This window comes from Oncorhynchus keta, chromosome 20 (assembly GCF_023373465.1).
Source record: "Oncorhynchus keta strain PuntledgeMale-10-30-2019 chromosome 20, Oket_V2, whole genome shotgun sequence".
NCBI lineage: Eukaryota > Metazoa > Chordata > Actinopteri > Salmoniformes > Salmonidae > Oncorhynchus > Oncorhynchus keta.
In genome coordinates, this window is record NC_068440.1 from 43,582,990 (window position 1) to 43,597,136 (window position 14,147).

The window sequence follows — 14,147 nt, forward strand, 5'->3', positions numbered from 1 at the left end:
GACAAGACAGTTCTCACAAACATGTCTAAAGTCTGAACGGTTTGACTAATAATAAATAATATAATAATATATGCCATTTCGCAGACGCTTTTATCCAAAGCGACTTACAGTCATGTGTGCATACATTCTACTACAAACTTATGACTCCACTATGAAACTCTTGAGATACCTACAAAACATGCACTGTTTTGCTCACAAGCCAAAATAGTCGTTAGAAGGTAAAGGCTCTTCTACATTGATTGGACATCCCAGGACATAGTGTCTATAATACTGTGATAAGCTCACAGTTGCTGCCACAAATTCCACACAGCTGTCACTGAATAGTTGGATATTTTATTTCCAACTGAGAAAACAATTTCTATACTTACAGCAATTTTATAAATTCATTTTCTATAAGGTTTTTGCTTGGTGAACCTTGTTTTCATTGACATTTGTGAATAAAACAACAACAAACAAAAAAATTAAACGTGTTGCGCTGCATACTTCCGGTTATTGAAATATCGCGATTTTCATTGGTCGTCACATCACAACAGGCTCCTTAGTTGATTGGTCAGGTCTAGTTGACGGAGTTCGTTTTAACTTGACGTTCAGTCCACCATTCACGTTCAATTTCAAGTTGATATTCTTTTTTTTTCAGGACTCTTTAAAACGTTAGATTCTCAAAGACCGATTATACGGGATTGGCAATGAACAAAACGACAGTGAAGCTTTAACTAAATAACAAATATGTCCAAAAACTTCATTGCCCAGAAATGTTTTCACCGTTCGAAGACTGTCTTCAACATCAATCACAGAATGATTGATTTTAATGTATCGTTCTTCATGGTTGGTAGATATATGGTCGATACCAGTGGTGTAAAGTACTTAAGTACAATATACTGAACAAAGATATAAACGCGACATGCAACAATTTAAATAATTTAACTGAGTTTCAGATCATATAAAGAAATCTGTCAATTAAAATAAATAGATATGGCCCTTGATGGACATGACTGGGAAGAGGGGCGCATTTTAGGCAGGGTTGAAGACTGCGGCGTTTTCTGAGCTAAACTGACCAAGACGCACCTCGAACAACACAAAAACTCACATAATTCTCCCCAAAAACAATTACAATTTCTCTCAGCTTTTTAGGTGAGAAACAGAGAACATCCTTGGTCCTCCCTACTGCCTCTGATCTGGAGGACTCACTAAACACAGAACATCCCTGGTCATCCCTACTGCCTCTGATCCGGAGGACTCACTAAACACAAAACATCCCTGGTCATCCCTACTGCCTCTGAGCCGGAGGACTCACTAAACAGAGAACCCTGGTCATCCCTACTGTCTCTGATCCGGAGGACTCACTAAACACAGAACATCCCTGGTCATCCCTACTGCCTCTGATCTGGAGGACTCACTAAACACAGAACATCCCTGGTCATCCCTACTGCCTCTGATCTGGAGGACTCACTAAACACAGAACATCCCTGGTCATCCCTACTGCCTCTGATCTGGAGGACTCACTAAACAGAGAACATCCCTGGTCATCTCTACTGCCTCTGATCTGGAGGACTCACTAAACAGAGAACATCCTTGGTCATCCCTACTGCCTCTGATCTGGAGGACTCACTAAACAGAGAATATCCCTGGTCATCCCTACTGTCTCTGATCTGGAGGACTCACTAAACAGAGAACATCCCTGGTCATCCCTACTGTCTCTGATCCGGAGGACTCACTAAACAGAGAACATCCCTGGTCATCCCTACTGTCTCTGATCTGGAGGACTCACTAAACACAGAACATCCCTGGTCATCTCTACTGCCTCTGATCTGGAGGACTCACTAAACACAGAACATCCCTGGTCATCCCTACTGCCTCTGATCTGGAGGACTCACTAAACAGAGAACATCCCTGGTCATCCCTACTGTCTCTGATCTGGATGACTCACTAAACAGAGAACATCCCTGGTCATCAACCAAACCTCATTGTTTTAGAAAACACACCTATATCATTCAGACAGCATACCAGGGACGTCACTAGAGATTCATGGATACGGGGGACGAGGCCTCTTTTAGGGAGGTCTGGCCCTTCTCCCTGCGACGTCCCTGCAGCATAACGTTCAGTGTCGTTCTACTGTTAAACATAGAACATATATCGGACGAGAATAGAATCAAATAGAATGGCTCATGAATTGATTTGGATTTATATCGCGAGTTTTTTTCTAGACACTTACCACATGTTTTTTTTTTTACAAGGGAACTCACCTCGTCTATCACCAAGATCAGAATATAATATTGTAGATTCTTAGGTAGTTTTGTTGAATATTTTAAAACAAAGAATAGAATCAAGGCTATCAACAGTAGTTTATTAGGCCTACAATCGATCTTTTGGAGGATGCAAACTGTATAAATGAGAATTATTATAAGATCTACTTTGCAGGCCTACTAAATGTCATGTCACCACTGTGCATGAGGGTAACGGGTTGGTTTGGGGGGATTTCGCTCTCTCTGCATTCCGTTGCTCATATCCCTCCCACAGCGGGTCCGGTTTAGGTCTCTGTAGCTCCACCTCCGAGGAACTGGTCTCGCCAGAACAGTAGGCTACCGCCGATTAGCTGGCCGCCCCCCTCCCAAGGAAACACTGGCCAGAAGAGAGGCTCTGCCGCAGTTCAGCTCGTTGTTTATTCGTCTGGGTCGGGTGAACTGCTGACGCCATGGCCGAAGAAGGCATGGATGAACGGTCTCCGCTGCTCTCAGCACCGAACTCCGGGAATGTCTCACCGTTGGAACCGCCGGCATACCTGCAGGACACGAGTCCAAGAGGTAAACCAACGTTAGGCTATGACTCCCCCCATGTGTGCTGAATCGTTTTTGGGCGTATCGTGTTGAGCAATGTTTTGCATGGTGCGTTAAATTATAACCGGGAAGAAGACACCGGCATCAGTCTAACAAAATCAATCCGACCGGCAGAAAAACCGAAATCAGAAGGTGGAGTTTGCAGTGTTTAGAAGAACAACGCAGGAGAAGGCCTACTCGAATAATTTCACAACAATTCCTGTTGTAGTTGTGTATTCTGTAGTGATGCATCACGATCTGTTGTTGTTGCTGCTGGGTAATACTGTTTACACCTCCCCTCCTCCCCCCTTTCTACAAATATCTATAAGGATATAAGTGATGTTGTCAGAACATAAACAACGTAGCCATGACTTGAGATGAGCAAGAAGGACATTATCAAATCAGAGGATACAATTATAATTTTTACAATCCCCTCTGAACATTGTGTTTGTTGTGGTTGTAAGACAAGAGGCCCATTCACATTTAACATGGCAGGTTATACCTGAGTCTGTGGTTGTAAGACACGAGGCCCATTCACATTTAACGTGGCAGGTTATACCTGAGTCTGTGGTTGTAAGACACGAGGCCCATTCACATTTAACATGGCAGGTTATACCTGAGTCTGTGGTTGTAAGACACGAGGCCCATTCACATTTAACATGACAGGTTATACCTGAGTCTGTGGTTGTAAGACACGAGGCCCATTCACATTTAACGTGGCAGGTTATACCTGAGTCTGTGGTTGTAAGACACTCGGCCCATTCACATTTAACATGACAGGTTATACCTGAGTCTGTGGTTGTAAGACACGAGGCCCATTCACATTTAACATGGCAGGTTATACCTGAGTCTGTGGTTGTAAGACACGAGGCCCATTCACATTTAACATGGCAGGTTATACCTGAGTCTGTGGTTGTAAGACACGAGGCCCATTCACATTTAACATGGCAGGTTATACCTGAGTCTGTGGTTGTAAGACACGAGGCCCATTCACATTTAACATGGCAGGTTATACCTGAGTCTGTGGTTGTAAGACACGAGGCCCATTCACATTTAACGTGGCAGGTTATACCTGAGTCTGTGGTTGTAAGACACGAGGCCCATTCACATTTAACATGACAGGTTATACCTGAGTCTGTGGTTGTAAGACACTAGGCCCATTCACATTTAACATGACAGGTTATACCTGAGTCTGTGGTTGTAAGACACGAGGCCCATTCACATTTAACATGGCAGGTTATACCTGAGTCTGTGGTTGTAAGACACGAGGCCCATTCACATTTAACATGGCAGGTTATACCTGAGTCTGTTTTATAACCCATGTATCATTCAGTGCTTTCCATTCATTTGATTGGACCATAAAACACATATGAAACATATGTGTTTAGTACAGTATTCCTATCCCTTCAATCCATGCATGACCCATAGACCCAGAGACCCATAGACCCATAGACCCAGAGACCCATAGACCCATAGACCCAGAGACCCAGAGACCCATAGACCCAGAGACCCATAGACCCAGAGACCCAGAGACCCATAGACCCATAGACCCAGAGACCCAGAGACCCATAGACCCATAGACCCATAGACCCATAGACCCAGAGACCCAGAGACCCATAGACCCAGACCCATAGACCCAGACCCATAGACCCAGACCCATAGACCCAGACCCATAGACCCAGACCCATAGACCCAGACCCATAGACCCAGACCCATAGACCCAGACCCATAGACCCAGTAGTGCATGTTGTTGAGGATCATTTCACTGTGTGCTTTCTGGAAACACAATACCCCCGTATAGTGTTGTAATATTCAGATGATTTTCAGATGTGTGTGTGTGGGGGGTGAATGCTCCCATCATTCACCCTGTTTATCACAGTGATATTCAGATGATGAGCCTATAGAGCCATGATACAGTACTATACACGTCCCTGTTGTTCCAGCTGGAATGACTGGACAGTCTACTGACCTACAGTAAACCACACATCTTTGTCAAGAAAGCTTTTCTACTGAGCTGGCTTGATCAAATCTCAGAACACAGAGGCTACGTTCCTCTCAGACAGAACAGAGGCTACGTTCCTCTCAGACAGAACAGAGGCTACGTTCCTCTCAGACAGAACAGAGGCTACGTTCCTCTCAGACAGAACAGAGGCTACGTTCCTCTCAGACAGAACAGAGGCTACGTTCCTCTCAGTTAGAACAGAGGCTACGTTCCTCTCAGTTAGAACAGAGGCTACGTTCCTCTCAGACAGAACAGAGGCTACGTTCCTCTTTAATTTTGAGTGTGACTCCAAATCCAGACCTCCATGGGTTGATAAATTTGATTTCCATTGATAATTCTAGTGTGATTTTGTTGTCAGCACATTCAACTATGTAAAGAAAAAAGTATCTAATAAGAATATTTCATTCATTCAGATCTAGGATGTGTTATTTTAGTGTTCACTTTATTTTTTTGAGCAGTGTATATTTCTGGGTATAGTTTGGATTGGCTCCAGGTCATGTCGTCATTTGTCGTAACATTGTTCTGCCCTGCTAGTTTTCTTCAACAAAACGAGATATTATTCAGGAAAAGGAGTGTAAACTGATTTATTTACACCAGGGATGCATCCCAAATAGCACCCCATTTCATACATGTAGTGCACTACTTTCTACCAGAGCCCTATGAGTCCTGGTGAAAAGTAGTGCACTATATAGAGAACTGAGAGTCAGACATAATGCACCTTCGGTACATTCTGGAGCGCATAGCCAGCCAACAGCCATTTAATGTAGACTGAATGGGTTTATTTTAATGTAGACTGAATGGGTTTATTTTATTTTAATGTAGACTGAATGGGTTTATTTTATTTTAATGTAGACTGAATGGGTTTATTTTATTTTAATGTTGACTGAATGGGTTTATTTTATTTTAATGTACTGAATGGGTTTATTTTAATGTAGACTGAATGGGTTTATTTTAATGTAGACTGAATGGGTTTATTTTAATGCATACTGAATGGGTTTATTTTATTTTAATGTACTGAATGGGTTTATTTTATTTTAATGTAGACTGAATGGGTTTATTTTATTTTAATGTAGACTGAATGGGTTTATTTTAATGTAGACTGAATGGGGTTATTTTAATGTAGACTGAATGGGTTTATTTTAATGTAGACTGAATGGGTTTATTTTAATGTAGACTGAATGGGTTTATTTTAATGTAGACTGAATGGGTTTATTTTAATGTAGACTGAATGGGATTATTTTAATGTAGACTGAATGGGATTATTTTATTGTAGACTGAATGGGTTTATTTTAATGTAGACTGAATGGGTTTATTTTATTTTAATGTAGACTGAATGGGATTATTTTATTGTAGACTGAATGGGTTTATTTTAATGCAGACTGAATGGGTTTATTTTATTGTAGACTGAATGGGTTTATTTTATTGTAGACTGAATGGGTTTATTTTAATGTAGACTGCATGGGTTTATTTTAATGTAGACTGAATGGGTTTATTTTAATGCAGACTGAATGGGTTTATTTTATTGTAGACTGAATGGGTTTATTTTAATGTAGACTGAATGGGTTTATTTTAATGTAGACTGAATGGGTTTATTTTAATGTAGACTGAATGGGTTTATTTTAATGTAGACTGAATGGGTTTATTTTAATGTAGACTGAATGGGTTTATTTTAATGTAGACTGAATTGGTTTATTTTAATGTAGACTGAATGGGTTTATTTTAATGCAGACTGAATGGGTTTATTTTAATGTAGACTGAATGGGTTTATTTTAATGTAGACTGCATGGGTTTATTTTAATGTAGACTGAATGGGTTTATTTTATTTTAATGTAGACTGAATGGGTTTATTTTATTTTAATGTAGACTGAATGGGTTTATTTTAATGTAGACTGAATGGGTTTATTTTAATGCAGACTGAATGGGTTTATTTTAATGTAGACTGAATGGGTTTATTTTAATGTAGACTGAATGGGTTTATTTTAATGTAGACTGAATGGGTTTATTTTAATGTAGACTGAATGGGTTTATTTTAATGTAGACTGAATGGGTTTATTTTAATGTAGACTGAATGGGTTTATTTTAATGTAGACTGAATGGGTTTATTTTAATGTAGACTGAATGGGTTTATTTTAATGTAGACTGAATGGGATTATTTTAATGTAGACTGAATGGGTTTATTTTATTTTAATGTAGACTGAATGGGTTTATTTTAATGTAGACTGAATGGGTTTATTTTATTTTAATGTAGACTGAATGGGTTTATTTTATTTTAATGTAGACTGAATGGGTTTATTTTATTTTAATGTAGACTGAATGGGTTTATTTTATTTTAATGTAGACTGAATGGGTTTATTTTATTTTAATGTAGACTGAATGGGTTTATTTTAATGTAGACTGAATGGGTTTATTTTAATGTAGACTGAATGGGTTTATTTTAATGTAGACTGAATGGGTTTATTTTAATGAAGACTGAATGGGTTTATTTTAATGTAGACTGAATGGGTTTATTTTAATGTAGACTGAATGGGTTTATTTTAATGTAGACTGAATGGATTTATTTTAATGTAGACTGAATGGGTTTATTTTAATGTAGACTGAATGGGTTTATTTTAATGTAGACTGAATGGGTTTATTTTAATGCAGACTGAATGGGTTTATTTTAATGTAGACGGCATGGGTTTATTTTAATGTAGACTGAATGGGTTTATTTTAATGTAGACTGAATGGGTTTATTTTAATGTAGACTGAATGGGTTTATTTTAATGTAGACTGAATGGGTTTATTTTAATGTAGACTGAATGGGTTTATTTTAATGTAGACTGAATGGGTTTATTTTAATGTAGACTGAATGGGTTTATTTTAATGTAGACTGAATGGGTTTATTTTAATGTAGACTGAATGGGATTATTTTATTTTAATGTAGACTGAATGGGTTTATTTTAATGTAGACTGAATGGGTTTATTTTATTTTAATGTAGACTGAATGGGTTTATTTTAATGTAGACTGAATGGGTTTATTTTATTTTAATGTAGACTGAATGGGTTTATTTTAATGCAGACTGAATGGGTTTGTTATTTTAATGTAGACTGAATGGGTTTATGTTATTTTAATGTAGACTGAATGGGTTTATTTTATTTTAATGTAGACTGAATGGGTTTATTTTAATGCAGACTGAATGGGTTTATTTTAATGCAGACTGAATGGGTTTATTTTATTTTAATGTAGACTGAATGGGTTTATTTTAATGCAGACTGAATGGGTTTATTTTATTTTAATGTAGACTGAATGGGTTTATTTTATTTTAATGTTGACTGAATGGGTTTATTTTATTTTAATGTACTGAATGGGTTTATTTTAATGTAGACTGAATGGGTTTATTTTAATGTAGACTGAATGGGTTTATTTTATTTTAATGCAGACTGAATGGGTTTATTTTAATGTAGACTGAATGGGTTTATTTTAATGTAGACTGAATGGGTTTATTTTAATGTAGACTGCATGGGTTTATTTTAATGTAGACTGCATGGGTTTATTTTAATGTAGACTGCATGGGTTTATTTTAATGTAGACTGCATGGGTTTATTTTAATGTAGACTGAATGGGTTTATTTTATTTTAATGTAGACTGAATGGGTTTATTTTAATGTAGACTGAATGGGTTTATTTTAATGCAGACTGAATGGGTTTATTTTAATGTAGACTGAATGGGTTTATTTTAATGTAGACTGAATGGGTTTATTTTAATGTAGACTGAATGGGTTTATTTTAATGTAGACTGAATGGGTTTATTTTAATGTAGACTGAATGGGTTTATTTTAATGTAGACTGAATGGGTTTATTTTAATGCAGACTGAATGGGTTTATTTTAATGTAGACTGAATGGGATTATTTTAATGTAGACTGAATGGGATTATTTTAATGTAGACTGAATGGGATTATGTAATTTTAATGTAGACTGAATGGGTTTATTTTAATGTAGACTGAATGGGTTTATTTTAATGTAGACTGAATGGGTTTATTTTAATGTAGACTGAATGGGTTTATTTTAATGTAGACTGAATGGGTTTATTTTAATGTAGACTGAATGGGTTTATTTTAATGTAGACTGAATGGGTTTATTTTAATGTAGACTGAATGGGTTTATTTTAATGTAGACTGAATGGGTTTATTTTAATGTAGACTGAATGGGTTTATTTTAATGTAGACTGAATGGGATTATTTTATTTTAATGTAGACTGAATGGGTTTATTTTAATGTAGACTGAATGGGTTTATTTTATTTTAATGTAGACTGAATGGGTTTATTTTAATGTAGACTGAATGGGTTTATTTTATTTAATGTAGACTGAATGGGTTTATTTTAATGCAGACTGAATGGGTTTGTTATTTTAATGTAGACTGAATGGGTTTATGTTATTTTAATGTAGACTGAATGGGTTTATTTTATTTTAATGTAGACTGAATGGGTTTATTTTAATGCAGACTGAATGGGTTTATTTTATTTTAATGTAGACTGAATGGGTTTATTTTATTTTAATGTAGACTGAATGGGTTTATTTTAATGCAGACTGAATGGGTTTATTTTATTTTAATGTAGACTGAATGGGTTTATTTTAATGCAGACTGAATGGGTTTATTTTATTTTAATGTAGACTGAATGGGTTTATTTTATTTTAATGTAGACTGAATGGGTTTATTTTAATGTAGACTGAATGGGTTTATTTTAATGCAGACTGAATGGGTTTATTTTAATGTAGACTGAATGGGTTTATTTTAATGTAGACTGAATGGGTTTATTTTAATGTAGACTGAATGGGTTTATTTTAATGTAGACTGAATGGGTTTATTTTATTTTAATGTAGACTGAATGGGTTTATTTTAATGTAGACTGAATGGGTTTATTTTAATGTAGACTGAATGGGTTTATTTTAATGTAGACTGAATGGGTTTATTTTAATGCAGACTGAATGGGTTTATTTTAATGCAGACTGAATGGGTTTATTTTAATGCAGACGGCATGGGTTTATTTTAATGTAGACGGCATGGGTTTATTTTAATGTAGACTGAATGGGTTTATTTTAATGTAGACTGAATGGGATTATTTTATTTTAATGTAGACTGAATGGGTTTATTTTAATGTAGACTGAATGGGTTTATTTTATTTTAATGTAGACTGAATGGGTTTATTTTAATGTAGACTGAATGGGTTTATTTTATTTTAATGTAGACTGAATGGGTTTATTTTAATGCAGACTGAATGGGTTTGTTATTTTAATGTAGACTGAATGGGTTTATTTTATTTTAATGTAGACTGAATGGGTTTATTTTAATGCAGACTGAATGGGTTTATTTTATTTTAATGTAGACTGAATGGGTTTATGTAATTTTAATGTAGACTGAATGGGTTTATTTTATTTTAATGTAGACTGAATGGGTTTATTTTAATGTAGACTGAATGGGTTTATTTTAATGTAGACTGAATGGGTTTATTTTAATGCAGACTGAATGGGTTTATTTTATTTTAATGTAGACTGAATGGGTTTATTTTATTTTAATGTAGACTGAATGGGTTTATTTTAATGCAGACTGAATGGGTTTATTTTAATGCAGACTGAATGGGTTTATTTTAATGCAGACTGAATGGGTTTATTTTAATGCAGACGGCATGGGTTTATTTTAATGTAGACGGCATGGGTTTATTTTAATGCAGACTGAATGGGTTTATTTTATTTTAATGTAGACTGAATGGGTTTATTTTAATGCAGACTGAATGGGTTTATTTTATTTTAATGTAGACTGAATGGGTTTATTTTATTTTAATGTAGACTGAATGGGTTTATTTTAATGCAGACTGAATGGGTTTATTTTATTTTAATGTAGACTGAATGGGTTTATTTTATTTTAATGTAGACTGAATGGGTTTATTTTAATGTAGACTGAATGGGTTTATTTTAATGTAGACTGAATGGGTTTATTTTAATGTAGACTGAATGGGTTTATTTTAATGTAGACTGAATGGGTTTATTTTATTTTAATGGACTGAATGGGTTTATTTTATTTTAATGTAGTGAATGGGTTTATTTTATTTTAATGTAGACTGAATGGGTTTATTTTAATGTAGACTGAATGGGTTTATTTTAATGTAGACTGAATGGGTTTATTTTAATGTAGACTGAATGGGTTTATTTTAATGTAGACTGAATGGGTTTATTTTAATGTAGACTGAATGGGTTTATTTTAATGTAGACTGAATGGGTTTATTTTAATGTAGACTGAATGGGTTTATTTTAATGTAGACTGAATGGGTTTATTTTAATGTAGACTGAATGGGTTTATTTTAATGTAGACTGAATGGGTTTATTTTAATGGAGACTGAATGGGTTTATTTTAATGGAGACTGAATGGGTTTATTTTAATGTAGACTGAATGGGTTTATTTTAATGTAGACTGAATGGGTTTATTTTAATGCAGACTGAATGGGTTTATTTTAATGCAGACTGAATGGGTTTATTTTAATGCAGACTGAATGGGTTTATTTTAATGCAGACGGCATGGGTTTATTTTAATGTAGACGGCATGGGTTTATTTTAATGTAGACTGAATGGGTTTATTTTAATGTAGACTGAATGGGATTATTTTATTTTAATGTAGACTGAATGGGTTTATTTTAATGTAGACTGAATGGGTTTATTTTATTTTAATGTAGACTGAATGGGTTTATTTTAATGCAGACTGAATGGGTTTATTTCATTTTAATGTAGACTGAATGGGTTTATTTTAATGCAGACTGAATGGGTTTGTTATTTTAATGTAGACTGAATGGGTTTATTTTATTTTAATGTAGACTGAATGGGTTTATTTTAATGCAGACTGAATGGGTTTATTTTATTTTAATGTAGACTGAATGGGTTTATTTTAATGCAGACTGAATGGGTTTATTTTAATGTAGACTGAATGGGTTTATTTTAATGCAGACTGAATGGGTTTATTTTATTTTAATGTAGACTGAATGGGTTTATTTTATTTTGAATGGGTTTATTTTAATGTAGACTGAATGGGTTTATTTTAATGTAGACTGAATGGGTTTATTTTATTTTAATGCAGACTGAATGGGTTTATTTTATTTTAATGTAGACTGAATGGGTTTATTTTATTTTAATGTAGACTGAATGGGTTTATTTTATTTTAATGTAGACTGAATGGGTTTATTTTATTTTAATGCAGACTGAATGGGTTTATTTTATTTTAATGTAGACTGAATGGGTTTATTTTATTTTAATGTAGACTGAATGGGTTTATTTTATTTTAATGTAGACTGAATGGGTTTATTTTATTTTAATGTAGACTGAATGGGTTTATTTTAATGCAGACTGAATGGGTTTATTTTATTTTAATGTAGACTGAATGGGTTTATTTTATTTTAATGTAGACTGAATGGGTTTATTTTAATGTAGACTGAATGGGTTTATTTTAATGTAGACTGAATGGGTTTATTTTAATGTAGACTGCATGGGTTTATTTTAATGTAGACTGAATGGGTTTATTTTATTTTAGACTGAATGGGTTTATTTTATTTTAATGTAGACTGAATGGGTTTATTTTAATGTAGACTGAATGGGTTTATTTTAATGTAGACTGAATGGGTTTATTTTAATGTAGACTGAATGGGTTTATTTTAATGGAGACTGAATGGGTTTATTTTAATGTAGACTGAATGGGTTTATTTTAATGTAGACTGAATGGGTTTATTTTAATGTAGACTGAATGGGTTTATTTTAATGTAGACTGCATGGGTTTATTTTATTTTAATGTAGACTGAATGGGTTTATTTTATTTTAATGTAGACTGAATGGGTTTATTTTATTTTAATGCAGACTGAATGGGTTTATTTTATTTTAATGTAGACTGAATGGGTTTATTTTAATGTAGACGGAATGGGTTTATTTTAATGTAGACTGAATGGGTTTATTTTAATGTAGACTGAATGGGTTTATTTTATTTTAATGTAGACTGAATGGGTTTATTTTATTTTAATGTAGACTGAATGGGTTTATTTTAATGTAGACTGAATGGGTTTATTTTATTTTAATGTAGACTGAATGGGTTTATTTTAATGTAGACTGAATGGGTTTATTTTAATGTAGACTGAATGGGTTTATTTTAATGTAGACTGAATGGGTTTATTTTAATGTAGACTGAATGGGTTTATTTTAATGTAGACTGAATGGGTTTATTTTAATGTAGACTGAATGGGTTTATTTTAATGTAGACTGAATGGGTTTATTTTAATGTAGACTGAATGGGTTTATTTTAATGTAGACTGAATGGGTTTATTTTAATGTAGACTGAATGGGTTTATTTTAATGTAGACTGAATGGGTTTATTTTAATGTAGACTGAATGGGTTTATTTTAATGTAGACTGAATGGGTTTATTTTAATGTAGACTGAATGGGTTTATTTTAATGTAGACTGAATGGGTTTATTTTAATGCAGACTGAATGGGTTTGTTATTTTAATGTAGACTGAATGGGTTTATTTTATTTTAATGTAGACTGAATGGGTTTATTTTAATGCAGACTGAATGGGTTTATTTTATTTTAATGTAGACTGAATGGGTTTATTTTAATGCAGACTGAATGGGTTTATTTTATTTTAATGTAGACTGAATGGGTTTATTTTATTTTAATGTAGACTGAATGGGTTTATTTTATTTTAATGTAGACTGAATGGGTTTATTTTAATGTAGACTGAATGGGTTTATTTTAATGCAGACTGAATGGGTTTATTTTATTTTAATGCAGACTGAATGGGTTTATTTTATTTTAATGTAGACTGAATGGGTTTATTTTATTTTAATGTAGACTGAATGGGTTTATTTTAATGTAGACTGAATGGGTTTATTTTATTTTAATGCAGACTGAATGGGTTTATTTTAATGTAGACTGAATGGGTTTATTTTATTTTAATGTAGACTGAATGGGTTTATTTTATTTTAATGTAGACTGAATGGGTTTATTTTAATGTAGACTGAATGGGTTTATTTTATTTTAATGTAGACTGAATGGGTTTATTTTATTTTAATGTAGACTGAATGGGTTTATTTTAATGTAGACTGAATGGGTTTATTTTAATGTAGACTGAATGGGTTTATTTTAATGTAGACTGAATGGGTTTATTTTAATGTAGACTGAATGGGTTTATTTTATTTTAGACTGAATGGGTTTATTTTATTTTAATGTAGACTGAATGGGTTTATTTTAATGTAGACTGAATGGGTTTATTTTAATGTAGACTGAATGGGTTTATTTTAATGGAGACTGAATGGGTTTATT

General features: G+C 33.8%; 1 protein-coding gene across 3 annotated transcripts in view; it reads left to right on the forward strand.

The window, feature by feature from the left end:
- The first annotated feature begins 2,340 nt into the window (after positions 1 to 2,340).
- Positions 2,341 to 14,147, forward strand: part of pip4p2 (phosphatidylinositol-4,5-bisphosphate 4-phosphatase 2) — a 53,539-nt gene continuing 41,732 nt past the window's right edge. Inside the window, exon 1 of one of the 3 annotated variants that reach the window (XM_052472987.1) lies at positions 2,341 to 2,801. In XM_052472987.1, coding sequence (XP_052328947.1) covers positions 2,693 to 2,801 — 109 coding nt within the window. In that variant the 5' untranslated portion in view covers positions 2,341 to 2,692. The remainder of the gene's footprint in view (positions 2,802 to 14,147) is intronic. The other 2 variants (XM_052472988.1, XM_052472989.1) reach the window with 2 other exon arrangements.